General features: G+C 35.4%; 4 protein-coding genes across 6 annotated transcripts; 2 read left to right on the top strand and 2 right to left on the bottom strand.

Moving 5' to 3' along the window:
• The first annotated feature begins 520 nt into the window (after positions 1-520).
• On the top strand, positions 521-5301 carry LOC120077804 (transcription termination factor MTERF2, chloroplastic). Of its 3 annotated transcripts, none has more exons than XM_039031845.1 (7): positions 521-1352; positions 1722-2130; positions 2639-2854; positions 3061-3162; positions 4027-4301; positions 4470-4901; positions 4977-5301. In XM_039031845.1, exons 1-6 carry the CDS (start codon positions 637-639, stop codon positions 4726-4728), a joined length of 1977 nt encoding a protein of 658 aa, XP_038887773.1. In that variant the 5' UTR covers positions 521-636; the 3' UTR covers positions 4729-4901; positions 4977-5301. The 3 variants fall into 3 exon arrangements, with proteins under 3 accessions (XP_038887773.1, XP_038887772.1, XP_038887771.1); XM_039031844.1 differs by having other exon boundaries at positions 3055-3162; positions 4985-5301; XM_039031843.1 differs by having other exon boundaries at positions 3055-3162.
• A 935-nt stretch (positions 5302-6236) lies between these two features.
• LOC120077805 (NADH dehydrogenase [ubiquinone] iron-sulfur protein 8-B, mitochondrial) lies at positions 6237-10171 on the bottom strand. The gene is made up of 8 exons (XM_039031847.1): positions 10010-10171; positions 8941-9019; positions 8685-8738; positions 8481-8572; positions 8280-8393; positions 6946-7013; positions 6768-6879; positions 6237-6683 (listed from the first exon to the last, which is right to left on the bottom strand). Exons 1-8 carry the CDS (start codon positions 10061-10063, stop codon positions 6588-6590), a joined length of 669 nt encoding a protein of 222 aa, XP_038887775.1. The 5' UTR covers positions 10064-10171; the 3' UTR covers positions 6237-6587.
• Positions 10172-12430: 2259 nt separating this feature from the next.
• Positions 12431-14632, top strand: LOC120077814 (protein NUCLEAR FUSION DEFECTIVE 6, mitochondrial). The gene is made up of 3 exons (XM_039031876.1): positions 12431-12638; positions 12795-12913; positions 14285-14632. The coding sequence occupies exons 1-3, from the start codon at positions 12502-12504 to the stop codon at positions 14302-14304; spliced, it is 276 nt and encodes a 91-aa protein (XP_038887804.1). The 5' UTR covers positions 12431-12501; the 3' UTR covers positions 14305-14632.
• A 2083-nt stretch (positions 14633-16715) lies between these two features.
• Positions 16716-19664, bottom strand: LOC120077813 (BTB/POZ domain-containing protein At3g05675-like). Its single transcript, XM_039031875.1, has 2 exons — positions 18273-19664; positions 16716-17224 (listed from the first exon to the last, which is right to left on the bottom strand). Exons 1-2 carry the CDS (start codon positions 19434-19436, stop codon positions 16955-16957), a joined length of 1434 nt encoding a protein of 477 aa, XP_038887803.1. The 5' UTR covers positions 19437-19664; the 3' UTR covers positions 16716-16954.
• Between the last annotated feature and the right edge of the window lie 810 nt (positions 19665-20474).

The raw sequence follows: 20474 nt of genomic DNA, 5'->3' as shown, positions 1-20474 counted from the left end.
TGTCATAAACTACTTGTCAAGAGGTTTGCAATTGGAATCCTCATATCATATATTGTGCTAAAACAAAAATAAAACAAAACAAAACAAAAATAAAGAAAGAAAATCACTCGATAATGTTTTTTATCGAGTAACAAGCACGACCACAAGTGCTAATGAGAAAATGGATGAATGTGAATGCGAGAGAGGAGAAAAGAAAAAATTGATCTAATACATGAGAGTAATAGTGTATTGTATTATATTAGATGAACGTGAGCATGAAGAGGGAAGAGTACAAATACAAAGGAGTGAGTGGATTAATGCAAGCAAAAGGTTATGGATCCTTATTCACGAAATTTGCAAAAGGTTATGGATCCTTATTCACAAAATTTGAGTCAAACGATATTTCAAGTGTAAAATTTAGGTCATCCATACAATCAATCTTGAGATCGAGATTCAATTCTCAATCCCTATCCACTTATGGTAAAACAAAAACAAAAACAATGATATTTCAAGGTTTGAACCTTATATCTTAAAGAGAATTTGGCCGTTGAAAAAGAAAGCAAAAATAATAAAGAAAAGAACTTCCCACTTCAAACCAGATTCCTATCTTGTTAACAGCCGGAGCAGCCGCCATTTCTGAGCAAAACCAAAGCCATAATGTTATCTTCTTCATCTCTGTACTCAAACCCACATCCCCACCTCCATCCTCTTCATTTCCGCCCTCCAAATCCTCTCTCCCATGTCTTCCACTTCCCCTCCACCCACAAACCCAACGCCACCGTCTCCTCCGCCGATCTCCGCCCCAACAATCCGACAGAAAAACCATCCACCAGCGTCTCCGATCACATCTATCCCAAACCCCGCAAACACAATTCCAAATCCGCCTCCCTTCTCAAGCACTACCTATCTTCCGGCGAATCCCCTAATCCACAAAACCCAGAACCCCCTTTGCCCGAAGAAGAGAGAGTGAAGCTTCTTGAGCTCTCGCTTGTGAGAAAACGAACCCCCCAATTTCCTGGATCCTTATATGTTCAATCCCCGAGTGATTTCGATGTGGGTTCTTCTCTTCCTCCCCTGCAATCTCTGTTTCGAAATGGAGGAAGTGAGTTTTATGGTGAAGATGACCGGAAGATGATAAGGAGGGCTCTCGAGATTCGCCGGAAGGTAACCTCTGAGATCTTTAAAGAGGCGATGCGAAAGGGGAAATTTGGAATTACTTACACCAACAATTTGCTTGGGTGGTTGTCTGATTTCATTGATTTTGTGATGATTCAAGCTGCGTCCATGAAACAGTCCCCTGAATTTGCTCATTTGTCGTTCAATGTTCGTGCTAAGACCGTCATTGAAGATTCAGATGTTGTACCACTTATCAGGTAAATGGAATGGGAGCAAAAAGCTATTTGGGTTTTGTTTGTTTTATGTTATCTATTAGGTCCTTGGTTTCTTGTGGGAAGAATTAGAATTGGGATGGTTGAATAACCCCACAAGCATGATAGAGCTCCAAGTGGTTTCATAATTCATGTTTTCTGTCTTGACTCTTGAGAGATTTTCCCTGAATTCATGCGAGTTTTAGAGTTAATTATGAGAATTAGCTTTCACTGAAGCACTCTGTAAGAAGTACTACAAGTACTGAGTTTAAGATTTTCAAAATCAAATAACTGATTACCTAGAAAGTTTTGATAAGGGCATGTAATTGGCTAGAAGGACTTGTCACCATACCAAACTCACCTTTCATCTTCCAGGTGGTTGAAGCATAACTCATTGTCATATCCACAGATAGGAAAGCTCATTTGCATGTCGAAGGGAAAGCTTGAATCTATTAGACGTCTTGTGGAATGGCTGAAAGGAATTCTTGTGAAGGGGGGATATCTTGGACTTACACTCACGAAAGCTGGAGGGAACATATTGGAACGCAGCAATGAGGAATTAGATGAGATTGTGGATTACTTGGAGAGTAATGGTGTTAGAATGGTTTGGATGGGATTTGTCATGAGTCGATGTCCTTACTTGTTATCTTACAGCATGGAAGAACTGAGAACTCGTGTGGAGTTCTTCTTGAATATGGGAATGAACGACAGAGACTTTGGCACAATGGTCTTTGATTACCCCAAGGTGCTTGGACAGTATACAGTTGAAGATATGAACCAAAAGGTACGTTGCTTTCTTTCTGATCTTTAATCAGATTCTGTTCAATTGTAATTCATCCTTTGAATTTGGTGCATTGTTTCTACTTAATCCCTGTCCTTTAAAAAGTTTAAATTACGTTTCTGAACTTTGAACGATATTTGGTTGATAACCACATTAAAAAAAATACTGCATGCTTATTATGTTAATGTTGGTTTGTTCATTTGAATTTGAAGTAACATGTCCATTGTGTCTTTAGTCCTTAAATGCTGATATATCACATGTAAAATGTGTAATGCCCTGAGAATGAGGAGAGGGAAGTTTGGATGATGACGATCCAAGGATTTCTAGTTGCAGTGGTATTTTAATTTCTATTCCAGCTCATTTTCTTCAAATTGACCTTGCTTTCTACCTTTTCAAAGAAGTGGGAATGATGTACTTAAGATTTTCTCTTCTATGAAATGTATTGATATATGAATCACATATCCGATAGGGTAATCACTAACATGAGGTGTTAGTCATCATATTCATCCAGGTCAACTATTTAAAGGAGTTTGGCCTTGAGATTGAGGATGTAGGAAAATTACTTGCGTACAAACCACATTTGATGAATTGTAGCATTGAGGATAAATGGAAGCCTCTTGTTAAGTATTTCTACTATCTTGGAATTTCCAAAGATGGTTTGAGGAGGATGCTTACAATCAAGCCAGTGGTTTTCTGCCTTGATCTGGAGAGAATCATTGTGCCAAAGGTATTTCTTTTATGTCTCATGGTGAATTTGTTTCAAAGTTTCATGTCCATATTTTACAACAAAAAATGAACTGGATAATGAAGATTATCTAGCTAAATATGGATATGATTCTGTCGTGCCATAACCATGTTCAAATTTACATACTGAATGAATATCTATGATTAAGGTTTTTTTTTTTCCCCTTTTTTGATGTGATGAAGGTGCAGTTCTTCAAAGACGTAGGAGTTCGAGATGACGGGATTAGTAACATGCTTGTGAAATTTCCATCATTATTGACATTCAGCCTGTACAAGAAAATTCGTCCAGTTGTGAGTTATTATCCTCTGTATCCTGTCTTTATGTACTATATAGTTCACCTTATTTATTTGTTGAATTGAACCACCAAGAAATAATTCCCATATATTGACATTAGGAATTTCTATCTGTGGTATCTTTATGCCGTGTTTATCATTTTTTTCCTTCGGTGCATCGTTGTCCAGTTGATATGAAAATGGTATACACTGCAGTTTCTTTTTCAGGAGACAAGTTATTGTTAGGAATGCTATTAGGCTAGATCTTACGGATATTGTTAGGATATTAGGGGAATATTATTCATTGTAAAAAGAGTTTATTAAGAATGCTCATGAAAGGCTGGTTATAATATGGATGAGGGGTTAATGGGACAAGAAGTTTGTGAGAGAGAGAGACATCATAAATGGCGATAGTAAGTATGAGCGTCTTTTCTCTATGATATTGCAATATAATCTCAGTCCTATTTTCTTACTTTCCAATCCCAAAATCGAGTTCGTGTGATGAGCGTCTTTTCTCTATGATATTGCAATATAATCTCAGTCCTATTTTCTTACTTTCCCTTCCCAAAATCGAGTTCGTGTGTTATCCACAGATGTACTCTATAACACATGAGCGAGATAGTAAGGATTGTTTGGACTTCCTTCATCCTACTTCGTATTTCTTGCATCTATTGAACAGTTGATCATATCCATTTTTCCCTCATTTCTCCTGTTTTTCAAATTGTGGGTGACGAACAAAGCATTATCTCATGTCAAATATGTAGAATGTTACGTGGTTTCTCCTTTCTAGAAACACTATATGCCTTCTCCTCTGCTAATATAAGAGTAGATCAAATTTTTCATTAAGATATGCTCAACAGCCTTAACTGCAAAACCATGCAGGTCATATTCTTGATGACCAAAGCAGGAGTCAGGGAGAAAGACATTGGGAAAGTTATAGCTTTGGGGCCAGAACTTTTTGGTTATAGCATAGTACATAAGCTTGAGGTCAATCTCAAGTATTTTCTGTCGCTCGGCATATATACTCGGAATCTAGGAGAAATGATTACTGATTTTCCTATGCTGCTCCGATATAATATCGACATTCTTCGACCGAAGTATCAATATTTGCGGAGAACCATGGTTCGCCCTCTGCAAGATCTTATAGACTTTCCAAGGTAAGAATCAGCATATGCATATATTAACTTCTCATTAGCTAAGGTGATTTTTCAACTAAGTTGAAGTAAAATTCAGCTAGAAAACCAGGACCTTTGGCTCAACATGTTCATTTGATGTACAATGAAGCCATAATTTTGTCGGGTTAAAATTTTTATGATATTAATCAGGTTTTTCAGCTATTCTCTGGAGGGGCGCATCATCCCGAGGCATCAAGTTCTAGTTGAAAATCGTATAAATATCAATTTACGTTCTATGTTAGCTTGCACTGATGAAGAGTTTAAGAACAAGGTTGCAGATATAGTGGAAAAACGCCAAAGATTTGAATCTGGTAACGTAGATGGTTCTCTCTCCCTTGCCCATACAACTCACAACTCTATTGACTCGAGTAAAATTGATGACTTTTTGAGTGAAAATAGAGAGGAGTGATTTGATACTTAAACTTTCAAATTACCTCCCTACTTAAAAGAATATGACACAGAAGAAAAGTTCAAACTTGTTCTTATGCCACGACTATCGGGATGGATCGAGTCTTGTTTCTATGATAATTAGTAGCCATCCAACAACGTTCGAGAACAAAAGACCTTCCCAACAGAGAGAAGGTAAGGAATGCTTTTCACTTATCAACTACTTTTACCGAAGTGTCTACTTGTTGTATCTAATGATTTTCTTTCCAGGTAAACAGTTAAGAAGGTTAGAACGAAACAGTGATGATTGACAAGTGTTGATCGATGCGCAGCAGAGGGATTTCAGGACCAAAAAAACGCAATAAAAGAACTACGCTGACAAGTTAAATTAGCAGTCTCAGCTAAAGACAAGGGTGGACATAAACTGTGGCTACAAAGTATCAGTGTATCACCCATATACTTCTCATAAAATTCTCTTTAATGTAACTACAATGTGGCACCCTCTGAATTGTACAGATGAGAGATGCAAGAAAAACATACTTCAGACAATGACTAATCTTTTGCCTACTAATTAAACTAATTCACTTGATGATATGGTAATGGAGTTGGTTTTGCCATGACATTTCATATACCTGAAAATAAGTCGAAGGGGTTATCTTGCAATGGGGATACCCCATAAAGGCCAGCAATTCATGTCAAACCGTGGCATCAATCAGTGCATCGATGGGGAAGGAAAAAGACAAATTGTACTTCTCTCTAATGCGAAACAAGCATTTTGCCTCCCAAAAGAAAATCTTCCAACCCCATAAATAATAAAATGTTACTTTCAATATTTCCTCATTAAAACGAAAATTTTATTGTCTTATCGATTCTTGATTGTGGTCGATAATCATGTGAAGGTGCATCTTGTTTCAACGTATCTCCACAATTTGTTGAATGGGGATTCAATAACATGCTTAATATCACTGGAGATAAAGGGCTAATGATTGGCCAAGAAAAAGTTGATCAATAATACAAGCAAACAACAATAACTAGCCGTTGATGTCCAAGCCCATCAGCTTTCCACGTTGATGGCTGGGGACAACCTTCGATGAAAACAACAAGAGCTTCTATAAATATTCATAAAGAATGCAAAAGTGAAATATTGTACTATAAACAACCCTAGAGGCAGGGATGGGTTCCGACCCCATCCTCACCTCTTATTTCATTCTCCACTCTCATAAACCTTTCCATTTAATTTCACGAGAATCAAGACAGAGATTCCCCATCCCCTTTTAGCTTGCAAAAAATAAAAATTTCTCCTACCCCCTTCACCTAAACAAGAATTCTCTACCCTATTCGGGACATGTCTCCACAAAGCACCACTTCCCTAGAGAAAATAGACATCTCTTCTAATTTAGTACCTTTCAAGTGTTACTCTATCTTAATTCTAACAATATCCATCTTCATTTATCTTAAATTCAAATGTATATTGGAATACTCGAACTCAATAAAAGGGAATTCAAATGGGCATTCTATGAAATTTTCTGGTCTTTTCTTTTCTTTTCTTTTCTTTTCTTTTCTTTTTTTTTTTTTTCTCTTTCCAAACTCAATACCAGAGCATGAAGTCGGGAAGAACATTGAAGATATATCGATGGTATTGTTCATATTTTTACCTACATTACAACCGCATGAGAAACCATACATTCCCATTTTTATTGGGAAGAAAAACAAAAGATACCGAGAAAAATCCCAAACTTGGGCCGTAGTAAGCAGCAAGAATTATGTTCTCGACTCATGCACACCAAGAATACAAAAAAAATTTCAACACCATGCTCAGGTTTATCTTATTATGAACGCACTAAGAAAAGTCATATCCAGAGTGCACCATGGGAAAATGTATCAGCGATAGAGGCTTTCAGATCTGAGGTTTTCTGCGATCTCGGTCTCCCAGCGGTCTCCATTCTCGAGCAACTTTTCTTTGTCATAGAGAAGCTCCTACAACATCACAGAACTATGAGGCTAACATACTTCAGCAAGGTTAGAAGCTTATTATAATATTCAAAACATAATAAGATCAACCTCGTGAGTCTCTGTAGCAAACTCAAAGTTGGGTCCTTCAACAATCGCGTCAACAGGGCATGCCTCTTGACAGAACCCACAGTAGATGCATTTGGTCATGTCAATGTCATACCTAAAAATTAAAACTAGTTAGGGACACAGAAATAACAATAAAGAGATGGCTTGGAGGTGTGATCACCTTGTGGTTCTACGGCTACCATCTTCCCGTTCCTCAGCTTCGATTGTGATTGCTTGAGCAGGACAAATCTAACAAGAAAATCAAAATAGAATAACAGACATAAGTTCAAAGCCACAACTCAAAGTAATGATCAGATAAGTGTACACTCAAATGTATCATTTCGAAGTATTTAATTTATCACGAGATCAAAACCATAAATATTTTAAGCATGGCCTGCTAAACTATTATGGTTTATGTAACATTATCAAAGTTCTGCATAAAATTTAAAATGTGAATATGTTATTATCCACTGTGTTACGAGGTTACAAAGCAAAACTACCATGCAGATGCAGTCGATCTTAATAAACCAATGATGAGAAATATAAGCACAAATAGCTGTCAAAGTTGCATCTCTTAGAGAACCCCTCTCAAATACACTCTTCAGTCAAGGATTAAAGCCATGCACGATCACCTTAGATACATTCTATCCTAGTAAGATTTCAACTTCGACAAAATATTACAATATGCACTTCAAAACATCAAGGGACAGTAAAATATCAACCAAGCTATAGTGCGCTAACAAGTCCTTGAACATCAATTTTGTATCTAATAGGACCTTCATATAAAAAAAATTATTGATAATTGATCAATTAGATATAAACTTGAATTTTATCTCTGATGGAATCCTAGAATTTCATTTTATGTTAAGTAGATACTAGATACGTGAAATTAAAAAAATATGTCGAATAGGTCAAGGACCTATTGGACACAAAATTAAAAGCTTAAGAATTCATTAGATACTTTTTGAAGTTCAAAAACTTAATGGTCGAAATTTTAAAAATCTATTAGGCACTTTTTAAAGTCAAGGGATAAATTGAAAGAAGTTCAATGATCCAATAGATACAAACCTTAAAGGTGTTTGGGTCCCAACTTCAAGTGGATGGAGTGAGCTATTATAGCTAACACCATGTTTGGGGGCCCAATTATAATAATTAGTGTTTCCAACTATATAACCTACAATTTAACTACAGTATTACTATTTCAAACCCCTCTTTGTTACCTTGTTTACTATTTCCTACTCATCCTCTCTCTCTTACAATGTTTACCATTTCCTATCCAGATTAAAATAGTCTACACCCCAAACACAGACTATTATGTGCAAACTATTATAACCTACAAACTATTATAACCCACTAACTACAATAACCAACTCAGCGCCTCAAACAACCCCTTAGGGACTAAACTTGTAATTAAACCTAAAATCAATGATGGCAAGAAATATAAAGATTTCTCTAACATAAAGTTGTAGAACTACATGTTCAAACAAAAAGTTAAATATAGATTCAGATTCTTACAGCTTCACAAAGTTTGCATGCAATGCATCGTTCTTCTCCAGTTGGATATCGTCGGAGTGCATGCTCTCCCCGAAAACGAGGACTTAGAGGGCCTTTCTCAAATGGATAATTGATCTGCATGACACATTTACAATAATCAGAAATCAGGATCACCAAGAATTTTAGCTTAGAGCCAAAGAAAGTTGATTGGAAGACACTTACAGTGACTTTTTTCTCAAAGAAGTATTTAAGAGTCAGCATCAGACCCCGGACCATTTCAGTGAGAAATAGTGTGTTTATGCTACGCTCAAAAACTAAAAATAGCCAGGAAATTAATTTCATAAGAACGAAATATAATAGAACAAACAACCGAAAAATATTTAAAGGGAAATAGTGAAGAAACGATGGAAGGAAATAAAAAAATACTAGAACTCCAATCCTTCGAGATCTCCTTGGCAAGCTGCTCTCTTTCTTCATCTTCTGCAGGAGTAATGATATGGAAAATAATTTTAAGCAAACAAAAAAAATCTATAGCACCATTCTGGCAGAAATAAAACGCATAAGTATGTGTCTCGCAGATCAACTACAAACTGCTTAGTTCAGCTTCAACCGTTAATTATGCTGCTATGCCAATATGGTAATACAAAATCTTTGTTAAGATGATGATAACTAGAAACAAAACCTTTTTTGGTACTGTACAAGTGTGCACTTGACCGGAGACCATGAAAAGGAGAACCTTGCAGTGCTTGTCCTGAGACGGCCTAACAACAGTAGATTATACACATGATAAATGAAGTAAAGGGTAACAAAAAGTTGTTACAACAATCAGAATCGAGGAATACGATATCTATGGCATAATTCCCATCAAGTTTTCAATCAATATTGTAAATACCTCCATGATAACTAAATCTTAGGAGATAATATTTATCATCAAATGTCAAAGTGAAATATTCAGATCAAAGAAAATAACACTAAAAGGCCTTCAAAGGTGAACATTGAACAGAACCCTCCCACCCCAACGTAGAAATAGATAAATAATAAAGATTACAGACTAAGTAATTGGTTATTCAGTAAAAATAAGACGCACAACACCATACTACTAATCTCTCTTTTTCTCCCCCAACCGTGAACACATTGATATAATTCAAGGAAAAAACATACAACGCATAATTCACAGTCTTGAACATCTCCCCCAAAATTCCGAAAACCATCTACAGATCTTTACGACATATCTAGATTACAGCCTACGTTGTTCCAGAAAAGTTCAGGATATTGCATTGTATAAACCCCCTAACCATCAACTACCTAGTCTGCAAGCATTTAGTACTTCAAGTTCCTCGTTCTAACATAATCTCCCTCAAAATGGGACGATTAAAAACATCAAATCCTTCCAAGTTAGGGAAAAGAAAGGACACGCAATACCATTTCCATATAAAAAATGTTGACCCAACGGAAAAAATAAATTACACACAACAATTCCCAATAACCATAATTGTATGATTCAAAAAAAAAAAAAAAAAAAAAGGGGAAACGAAGACCCCATCTGTTCTACGACTCGAATATCAAAAACTAATAAGAAAAAACAGCACCAAGAAAACCTCGATTGAATTACAAACACTAGAAATCCCAAAACAGAAGAAAATCTCAGAATCGTCCATATTGAAGCAATGGGCTCTTACAAGTCCATCGCCGGGAAAAGGGTGAGAGGGGAAGAGTAGAAAAAATAGGGCAAAGAAGAGGAGATTGCTTACAAGCTGACGAGCACGAAGAGCGAGAAGGGATTTCCGAGCTAAGATCGCAGCCATGGGAAATGGTGTAAGCCAATGTTCTTCACCGCTACTCACAGTGGGGATTCCAAAATGCTTCTTCTCTATGCACGAACTACTGAGGTTTGTGATCGCAGGAGTCTCTGAAACAGTTCCGATTTCCGGTCGATAAAACGCTGCGTCTTGGTCTTGGGCTTCATTGTGGATATTTGAGCAAGCCCAATACACCCATGGCCCATAAAGTATTATTTTCCTTTTTAAAAAAGACAAAAGATAATTTGAGTTTGATTTATTTTTATTTAGTTTTAAGGTTTTAAGGTTATTTGTACTTTTACATCTGGTTAATTATTTTAAAAAAAAAAAAAAAACAAAAACAAAAACTTTTGAGTACATGTAATAATATTATAAATTCACTAATTTTAATAAAAATGAAGTATTGCATAAAAATAAATTTGACCCATGCGTAAATTGACCCTTAAATAACTTGTATTTAGAGATGTCCCTAGGTAGGATCGGGGACAGGGAAGCCCTCCCCGTCCCCGTCCTCGTCCCTGATCCTCGCGAGGAAAATTTTCCACAATCATTTTTTTCAATTAAATATATTTTTTCAATAATTCCTTAAACATATCCAATACAACTTTCATTTAAATAAAATACTATCAATTTTGGTATTAGAAACAATAATACACATTCAATTTAAAAAAATATATAATTATAATGTTAAATTCTCATAATTTTTATAAATTAAATTTCAACAATTAGAACATCCTGTCTTAAGTATTATAACATCTAAGAGATTAAAGTAATAAAGTTTTAAAGTTAAATAATTAAAACCTTCATAATGATCCTAACAAAGTCTACAATATTATATATGCATATGTATTATAAATTTATAATTTATATACAAAAGTTAGGGCGAGGCAAGATCAGGGAATATAATCTTCGGCCCCGAATTGCAACGAGAAAAAAAAATCTCTCATTCCTCGTGTATTCAGGGATTCTCCGTCTTGTTCGGGGCGGGTCCTCATAGGGCTCGATCCCATGAATTTTTTGGACATCTTTTACTTGTATTCACAAATTCCAAACAAGAAAAAAACTATTATGCTATTTGTCTCTAGAAATTTATTGATTTGATACATATATATTTTTATAATTCATTAAACACAAAAGATAAAAGTTTTTTTTAATAAGATTTAGAGTAATAGCTTATAGAAGGTAGGGTGTTAAAAAACCGATATCTGATCAACCCAATCCAATATGTGTGGTTTGAATTGGGTTATTAACTCATTTGGGTTGGATTGTGTTCAAATAAATAAAAATTTTATGAGTTTGGTTGATTGATGGGTCATCTAAAATAAACTCAAACCAACTCGAACTTATTATATATTAACTTTAAAAAGTATATTTTTTTTACTTATATAATCATATATACATATATTTATTTTAGTTTTATTTAATTTCTCAGCAACTTTGCACTTTGGAAATAAAAATTTCCTCAAATAAATTGAAATTGAGTTCTATTATTGATTCGATATATGAAAATAATTAAATTAAATTTTTACATATTAACTTTTACTTTTTTTAAAATAAAAATTTCAATGAATGACCCGAGTAACCAGAACCAACCCAAATCAAATGTTATATGTTTGGGTTGGGTTCATTTTTTAATAAATATTATTTGGATTGAAGAAACTTACCGTCCAAATTAATTAGATTGGATCTAAAAAATCCTTCAACTAAACTGAGCCCAACCCAAGTTGACTTGATTTCTTCCAAAAAAAAAAAAAAAATTGTGATATAGTTGGATGAAAATGAAAATTAAGGCCCTCTTTGATAACTAACTATTTGATTTTTTTTTAAAAAAATTAAGCTTACAAGCCTTCTTTTTTCTTTTTCTTTTTCTTTTTTTTTTAAAATCTATTTTCTAATTTATTTTGAACAAGTGAAATTTTGAAAATTGGAAAAAAAAAGTTGTAAATATTTGTTTTTATTTTTCAAACTTGGCCAAGAATTTCTATCTTTATATAAAACTATAGTATGGAATTTAAGAGAAAAATCTGTCTAAATTGATTTAGAGTAAAAATTGAGTTTCCCCCAATTTTCTTCTATCAAATTACAAATCTTGGTTTAACTTATTTTCATTTCTATAATTTACAAACTTTAAATATATTCTTTTAAATTTTTGTTATTTTTTACTACTAAAACATTTCCATGCCAATTAAATTAAGATTCGTTCAAAAAAGTTATTTTTTTGAAAAAAATAATATTCATCTTTGACTAAAAAAATTTAAAAAAAAAAAAACTATTTTAAACTATTATTAAACATTTCATTTTTTTCCAAAATAACTCACTTTTTAAATTAACCATGTTCCAAACACACCGTGTCATTGTAAAAGATCTTACAAAGAAAAACCCAAAGAAATTTTCTCACTATAAAGCCCGTTGCTAAACCCGCCTCCAGCATTGTATCTTAAGAAATGGCTTCCGTTTGCCGATCACTTCTCACGGCGGCGGCTTCCAGGTCCATGGCCGGCCGCACCAGAACATTGGCTCATAAAACCCTAAATCCATTGCTTGTTTCTTCTTCCTCCAGAGGCTTTTCTTCCGTTTCCAGGTACTTTCACTTCAAATTTTGTAATTTCATTCAGTCGTTTACGTGCCGGAATTTCTTCCCGATCTTAGTTAATTTTTACTGTTTTTGGCCTTTCCTGGATCCTGAATATACTTGATTTTCTTCCATTTTCATTGCTCGTCCTTTGTTTCTCTCCAGGATTGTTTCTTCTTTGGCTACTGTGGAGTCTCTGATGCCACTCCATAGCGCCGTTGCGTCAGCTCGGTTGAAGTCCAAAATTGCCGTCGACTCGCATTGCTGGTGCTGGCTTTCTGAAGGTTGTTTTATTCTCCATTTCTTTATTTACGTTGTTCTTATAAATGTGAGCATTTTTATCTGCGATATGATGTGGAGAGGGTTTTTTGTTCATATGATCTGGGATTTTGCTTTGTTAATATATCCATTTTCTTACTTTCTGTTGGATTCTCGATGCACTGCATAATTTGTGATAGGCATTCCTCTAAAATTGATTCTTTTTCCTAAAGTTTGTCTCTAAACCTCTATATTTGATGTAAAATGAAGTAAAAGAAGTTGGGAAATGAACTTCTTACATCTGTAGAATATGTAGTGTTTTTTGAATTTTGATTGCCTTAAAACTCGTCTTATGCCTTTTTTTCTTGGTCGACGGAATATTCTAGTATCCCCGGTGCCCGTGGGTGACTGCCTGCACTATGAGTGCTTGCTGCTCCGCCCGCAGCGCTTGCAGCCTCNTCGACGGAATATTCTAGTATCCCCGGTGCCCGTGGGTGACTGCCTGCACTATGAGTGCTTGCTGCTCCGCCCGCAGCGCTTGCAGCCTCCCCTCCAAATCCTCGATACGCTCTCTGGCAGCGCGAATGCGCGCTTCTTTCCAGGCAGGATCCACTGTTCTAACACTCCTCAAAAAGTGGTTTCTCCTTTCCATTCTAAGTTCAACTTGGTCAGAGAACGATTTTGTTTTTGAAAAATAAGATACCTTACTAGCTTCTTTGTTTAGTTTCTTACTTATTAGCAGAAAATCCTTTGGAAATTTTTTCCAAATTTTAAAAACCAAAATCATACGAATCAGCAAAAAAGAGTTCATACAAGCTTATGTATAAAAAAAATGGAAAAAGGAAAACCAAAGCGTTACCAAATGACCCATTATTAGCTTCTTCTGATAAGGGACAGCAGACTATATTACCTAAGGGCGGAGTGGCAAGGTGCCAATACACAAAAGAACTAAATCATCAATTCCTCTACTCAAAAAAAGAAAATTCAATAAATAAATCATCAATTCCTCCCAATTTTGGAGGTTTCGGTTGAAGTTGTAGTTAGAAAAGAAAACCTTGTGTGGTCATGGAGTCCAAGAAGACGAAGTAATTTGTACAAGGTTACAAAATCAACAAAAGAGTTAGTTAGACTTATCTTCAAAGATCCTTCTATTCCTTTCTTTCCAAAGCTCCCACGTCAGAGCCCAGGCTACTCAACCCCACAAAATCTTCGGTTTGCCTTGAGTGACCCATTAGTTATTGGCTAACATTGCATCTTATGGGTATGTACTCTTTGGTTTATGAATTACATTCGAGAAATGACTATCCATAACTCTCATCTTGAATGGTCAACCATATGTCTCTTGTATATACTATTGAGTTCATTTCCTAACTTCATCGTTTTACTTTATCTTTTAGGATTTGTGACACCTTTGTGACACAACAGTTGGTGAAGACGAATTGTAATTGATAATACAGCTAAATGACTGGTAGCTGAAACAACCCTCCGTAGGACTTGTGAGGTTTTTCCATCTTTCCTACTTATCTTTGTAAGATACCTTTATCACAAGGAAGAATCATTTAGACAACTGTTTTTTAGTTTTGATCATTGTATAATGCAATGCGGCCACATTTTCTGGATATGCAGAGAGCTATTGTTTTAAGCCTCAGAATACAAACCTTGAGAGGTTAGATTTTTGTTAGGCATCTCTCTGTTGCTCGTGACTTTGTTCAATAACGTGCAATTGATTTTCAATATTCTCTAAATACGGGGTCCTGAGATGATTTCCAATACTTTTAAAATGTTGTGCTGAATTGAAACTTCAGAATTTTGTTGTAAAAGGTTGGATTATCGTTTTTCAGGCATTCGTTATCCTTAATGGTTAGATTACAGATATGGGTATGGCTAAAATTAGAATAGGGCGATCTTAGTTACTGGCTTAAGCTGTAGCGTCAAAGATACGATGGATCTAGTAGTTTTCTTTCTAGCATCATCAATTAGTATCTGTTTCAAACCTCTGCTTGGATTTGGAATTAGATAAGTCTAAGTTGGAGAAAGGCTTCGCCACATCCCCACTAAAAAAAGTAGTGAATTTTTGCTTATTTCTTATAGGCGAGAAACTGGATAGTCATGATCATATGTTAAGAAGAACTATGAGTTGGATAGTGAGAAGAAAGTATTTGCAACTTCCAAGATGGAATATGGCTAACAGGAAAGAAAGTGTTTACTTTCTTTGAGACCCAAATGTTGTAGGGTCATGCAGATTGTCTCGTGAGATCAGTCGAGGTGTGCATAAGCTAGCCTGGATACTCACAAATATCATGAGAGAAAAAAAGGAAAAGAAGTGTTCGCAAGACGTTTTCATTGAATAGTTTTTCCTATCTAAGAAGTTGTACAATGGTTTAGGAGATGGAAATTAGTTGTGAGATGTAAGGGTCCAATCGTGGAAGTTAAGAAGACGTTTAGAAAGAAAACCAATGAACTGGAGAAATTGAATTGGGATGGTTTGATTGGTTTGACTAATTAGTATCAGTTAAGTGCGATGTTGCATGAAATTAAACTGAGAAAATATTTTGGCTGTTTTAGTTAATTTGATCTATATCTAGTTTCAATGTTCAAACTTATCATATATAGGCAATTGTATCTGTCACACTATACGATTATGATGTTTGTTATAGCATAACATAGTCTGAAACTCTAAACTGAGAGATTCTTGACTAATTGGCATACAAACATGGCAAAGGGTCTTTATTGATGTCTTATGGCCACAAAGGAATGCACAAACCAATGATTTTTTTTTTCTTCTTCTTCTAAAATAGACACCAATGATATAAAGGCTAATTAAGAAGCTGGGAGGTAAGAAGGCTAAATTACAAAAATTAATCAAAATTTTGTCCTTTTTGTTCCAAAAATATTTCTATCCTGTTCAAAAGTTATTGCACAGTGACTTGGAAAAAAAAAATAAGACCGTTACACAAACATAACTTTAGGTCACTGTTTCGAAACTACAATTAGAATATAAGTTCGGTAGAATGTTGAACAAAATTGACTTAGAACTAGAACACCTAAATTAGAGATTATGATTGCCATACTATTTCAAATTATTGTCACTCTATTTCTAATTTCAATTTTTTTCCTTTAAAAGGAAGGGAAATGCTATTTTTTGCCCTAAATTTGACCCGTAACATTAAACCTTTAATTTCATCCAACTTTACCATTTGTATCAATTTTAACATTTAAACTTTTACCTTTAATTTTATCCAACTTTGCAATTTATATCAATCCGTTTAAATCTTATCAATTTACAACCACAATTATGTTTCATATGAATTCATATAATACGAATTCATAGTGTTCAACAGTAAAACCACACCATGAACATCTCAACACTATTATATGCCGGATTATTGGAATATCAAAAAACATATATAAGTGTTGAATTTGTTCAAAAAAAACAAATCAAGTATGCAACATTAACATACCCTATTGATGACCATTTTAGGCCCCTCAGAGAGGGCTAGGAAAAGAGTATGAACCTCCCAACCAGCCTCTCATCATTCAGACCATTTTTTAAAACCTTGTAAAGAGCTCACTTTTCTTTTAACCTTGAACTCAGGTTCCAGCTGAGTTTACTGCACAGTAAGATGATTTTGTTACGTTTCATCACAGCTATGCTAGAAAGACATAGTAGCGAACAAGTAGCGACCGAAGATGGTAACAAATAACGACCTTAGGACACCCCTCTGGAAGCACAAAATGAACATTCCTCCAGCAAAACTGTCTTGTGAAATTATTCCTCAAAATGGAACTTACATTTTCGCTCAAACGAAAACAAAAACAAAATAAAGATGAGTTTCCAAAAGAACTAGATAATTATCGGCTTCTTATGTAATTACATCACAACTAGAACAAAAAAAAAAAAGAAAAAAAGATGGTGCTTGTGAGAAATGGTACACCAAGAGCATCCATGGACCATTTCTTGTAGCAAAAGGAAATCTTTCTAGGTTTATTTACAAACTTTAAATTTCCACTTCCTATATGTACAATACTGAAAGGGTAGGAAATCACAACTCACAGTTCCTTTTTCATCAAAGTTTCTCTGGCTGTGGAGGATGTGTTGCACGTCGGAACCAGGTGTTAAATGCTTTGAAGAGGTGCGGGCAATCGTCAACACTACGGGTAAAGCTAAGGCACTGCTGCAACAACTCCTGTGCATCTGACAAGGGGAGTGTGGAAATGATTCTCAGGAATGTTTCCTCCAGCTCCATACACAGGTTCTTGTTGCTGGCAAGCAAGGGCGAATGATCTTTGCTAACAACCAGAACCGGAAGCCAATGCTTTACGAGTTTCTTTCTAACCTGAGAAGTTGGAACCCCGAGTGAAACCAAGTAAGTTAAGCAGTTTTCTAATCAATCAAAAATGTCCCAACAGTGGTACCCAGGTTAATAAAACTCTACTTCGGCAAAGCAACCTCATTGATACCAACAAGGAACGGAAGTGAAGAAATCCTCAAACAAACAAGGAAAAATTGGGGGTAAAAAACAGGGGTTTGATACAAAGAATCGTACTTTTCTTGTTCTTTTTCTTTTCTTATTTGTGTGTGAGTGGGGGTTGAAAATACAGCTATCTGGCTTTGATAGATACTTCTTCTAGAAATTAAAGAACCCATCTTCTAATTAAACCAAAGAGACTACAGAATGAATCTACTAACCTTTACGAAAAAACCAATCTATGTCCCTAGCATTTTTGCAAAGGGACTACAAGAAAGGACACTATGATTAATTGTACAGCCTAATTTTGTTCTTCCGTTCATCTTCATGATAATTTGGTTATTCTTTGGAGAAAGAATGCAAAAAAAGCTGTTACTCCCAAAAACTGCCTCTAGACTAATTTGGTTTCTCACTGTGTTGTTAATAACTTGCTTGAACTCAAGAAGTTAGTAAGGGAAAAAGGTCGGGACCAATTAGTTGAATAACTTAACTGGCGTGAGACAAAACAGAAATCTGAATGTTTACTCAATCAATGTCCAAAGACAGCCTAGGTACCAGCTTATAGTACCTTGGGTTGGATTTTGTTTTCATATTTTGGAATTGCAATTGGAGTAGACAGATCAAGTTTTCGTTGTCTGAAACGTGTTGACTGTTAAATGATGTAGAGCATATCATATCTTGTGCTCTTAGCTCTTTATGTTTCTTTGGAGTCTTTCTATGATTCTTTATTTAGTTCTTGTTTTATCTTTGATTCTAAGCTCTTGCACTCAAGTCTTTAGTTTTCACTAATGTGATGTTGGGACAATCAGATAAACACCAAAAGACAGCATATTTATACATAGAACGCAACTGAAAACAAAAGCATTTTAATTTTTACTCATGTGATGTTGGAAAGATTGTGCAAAGTGATTGGTACCTGTTTGTTGGCTAAAATGCTACCAGCAGCAACCGCATTGGCGAGCTTGGAGGTACATCGCAGAAGAACCGAAGGAAACCCCGGCACAATGCCCCGCCACCCATCGTCTCGAAATGCTCGTTGTAAATCTGCAGTGAAAGAAGCCTGTTCACTCCATTCATCCACAGCAACATCAGCCACCCTCAATTCAATCATCCTCTCAACCAGCCATGACAAATGCTTGGCATTCGTCATTGCAGTGTGCAAATTGAGCCTTTGAATGGCCTCCGTTTCGTTATGGTCTCCTCTAAAATTTGGGCTTGAATATTCCTCCAAAGACTCCTTCACGACCTTCAAGCTCGTCTCGAATGCCCTCTTCAGCACTCTCTTAGCTGACTCCTTTGACGAAAAATCCTTCAAAAGCTTCGCCACAAATGCCTTCACGAAAGCCATATTGGGATAATTATGAATGGCAGCCAAAATCAGTCCCTGCAACATTTCCTCGCAAGAATCATTCCGGCCTGGAGAAACCCTAGCAAGAAGCTCCATCGATTCTTCCTCCTGCAGAAACGGAATCAACCCCATCACTCTCTTTTCCTCCTCGTCCGTCCATGGCACGGCCTCCAGAAATCGAACACAGGACTTCACACAATCCTCAAAAAGAAATTTAAGCGCAACGGGGAGGAGATCCAACGCAGCCTTCGCGCAATGGATAGCGTCCGACATATCGTCAACATACAGAAGCTCAAGAACAGCCAAATGGCTATCCATGGCACCCTGCGCCGCCGGAACACCGAAACTCAGCCTCAAAGGACCAGAATCATCCTCCTTCTGAGGCTGCCATCGGTCAGACAACAGAGCAGAAAAGTACTTCGATCGGCGAAGAACGTGCGAATGAAGATAAATCTGGACATCGGAAGACGATAGAGAATCGGAACCGGACGAATCAAAAGGAGTAACCTCCGAATACAGACGGAGGACAATATCGGCAGTGGAGGCGTCGTTGAAGGCGGGGATGGACGAGAACGACGAAGTACGGCGGAGAGTATGGGGCTTTTTGGAAACTTCGGTTGAAGACTTATCCGGTAAGGGAAAGCAGTCGGCAGCGGCGACGACGGAGGAATTGCGGCTGGTGGAGGCAGAGTGTTGAACGCGCTGCCTCTTTTTTGAAGTTCCGACGGTCATTTCCAAGCGAATCGCTGGTGGGATTTACAGGTTTCCTTGCGGAATCAACGCTGAAGAATCAATCAATTGGAGAGAGAGGACAATGAAGAATGAATTATCAGAGGAAGAATGGAGATCGTTCTAGATTTGGACATCCCATTGAAAACCTTCAAAGGTAAATGGAAACTCTTCGCAGTGTTCATCATTTTGGGTCTCTATATATATATATAAATTAGTTTTTGGAAATGGTCGGAAATAAATTTGAGAATTTCGCTCTTGATTTTGACATATTTCAAGAAAGGGTGCTAGTTGCTTGAAAGACGGAAACTTCTAGTTGTTAATTCTATAATTTCAAATTAGTTTTGATTTTTTGGATAATGTAAGATTAAAAAACAGTAGGATTAAAATTACTTTTGATTAAAAAAATGAGTGATTATGAAAGGTTAAAATCACTTTAAAAATGTTTAGTTTTAGAATTTTTTAATTTGTAATTGTTTAAGCTTAATTTGGGATTGTTAAATAATTGTGGTTAGCTTTGCTTTCTAAAAAATCGATGTGAAAAGAAGTAAAACGTTCTTTGGTAAATTTTAAATTTAAATTAAAAAATTAGTTATGGTACTAGATAAATTAGTGCTTAGTATAACTTAATTATATTAATCAAAATAGGTTAATTATTTTAATTATTTTTCTATTGATAATTAATTTATTATAATATATTTTTTAAAATTTTTTTATGATTTGAATTTTAAATAATTTTGTTTAATCTAAATTATTTGATAAAAATTTTAAGAAAATAGTTAATTATACAAAAAAAAAAAATGAAAATATATGTGAAAAGTATATTAACATGGAAGAATATTGTAATATATATATTTATTTAAATGGTTAAGCAAATAGTTGATTTTTAGAAAAGTTGAATCTAAAATCTAATACTACGCCTTTTTGAGTTAGTTAAAATTTAAAAAGTAACGAAGGGACCTTCCTAAAGCTCCAATGGTACGAGATTAATTTATTAAAACCTTTTAATCAAATTATCAATATTCATTAATTGTCGGTCAC

Source organism: Benincasa hispida, chromosome 5 (assembly GCF_009727055.1).
Source record: "Benincasa hispida cultivar B227 chromosome 5, ASM972705v1, whole genome shotgun sequence".
In the NCBI taxonomy this organism is placed as follows: domain Eukaryota; kingdom Viridiplantae; phylum Streptophyta; class Magnoliopsida; order Cucurbitales; family Cucurbitaceae; genus Benincasa; species Benincasa hispida.
This window is presented reverse-complemented; position numbering and strand designations above follow the sequence as displayed.

Bases quoted from the DNA above. Each gene is read 5' to 3' on its own strand.
- LOC120077805 (XM_039031847.1), bottom strand. From the start codon at position 10,063: ATGGCTGCGATCTTAGCTCGGAAATCCCTTCTCGCTCTTCGTGCTCGT. The intron at 8,573-8,684 runs GTATTTTTTTAT...GGCTATTTTTAG, and splicing joins CTCGAAGGATTGGAGTTCTA to TTTTTGAGCGTAGCATAAAC. The intron at 6,684-6,767 runs GTTGATCTTATT...GTGATGTTGTAG, and splicing joins TTGCTACAGAGACTCACGAG to GAGCTTCTCTATGACAAAGA.
- LOC120077814 (XM_039031876.1), top strand. From the start codon at position 12,502: ATGGCTTCCGTTTGCCGATCACTTCTCACGGCGGCGGCTTCCAGGTCC. The intron at 12,639-12,794 runs GTACTTTCACTT...GTTTCTCTCCAG, and splicing joins GGCTTTTCTTCCGTTTCCAG to GATTGTTTCTTCTTTGGCTA. The intron at 12,914-14,284 runs GTTGTTTTATTC...TTTATCTTTTAG, and splicing joins CTGGTGCTGGCTTTCTGAAG to GATTTGTGACACCTTTGTGA.
- LOC120077813 (XM_039031875.1), bottom strand. From the start codon at position 19,436: ATGACCGTCGGAACTTCAAAAAAGAGGCAGCGCGTTCAACACTCTGCC. The intron at 17,225-18,272 runs GTACCAATCACT...CCAACTTCTCAG, and splicing joins GCATTTTAGCCAACAAACAG to GTTAGAAAGAAACTCGTAAA.
- LOC120077804 (XM_039031844.1), top strand. From the start codon at position 637: ATGTTATCTTCTTCATCTCTGTACTCAAACCCACATCCCCACCTCCAT. The intron at 1,353-1,721 runs GTAAATGGAATG...TTCATCTTCCAG, and splicing joins GATGTTGTACCACTTATCAG to GTGGTTGAAGCATAACTCAT. The intron at 2,131-2,638 runs GTACGTTGCTTT...ATATTCATCCAG, and splicing joins TTGAAGATATGAACCAAAAG to GTCAACTATTTAAAGGAGTT.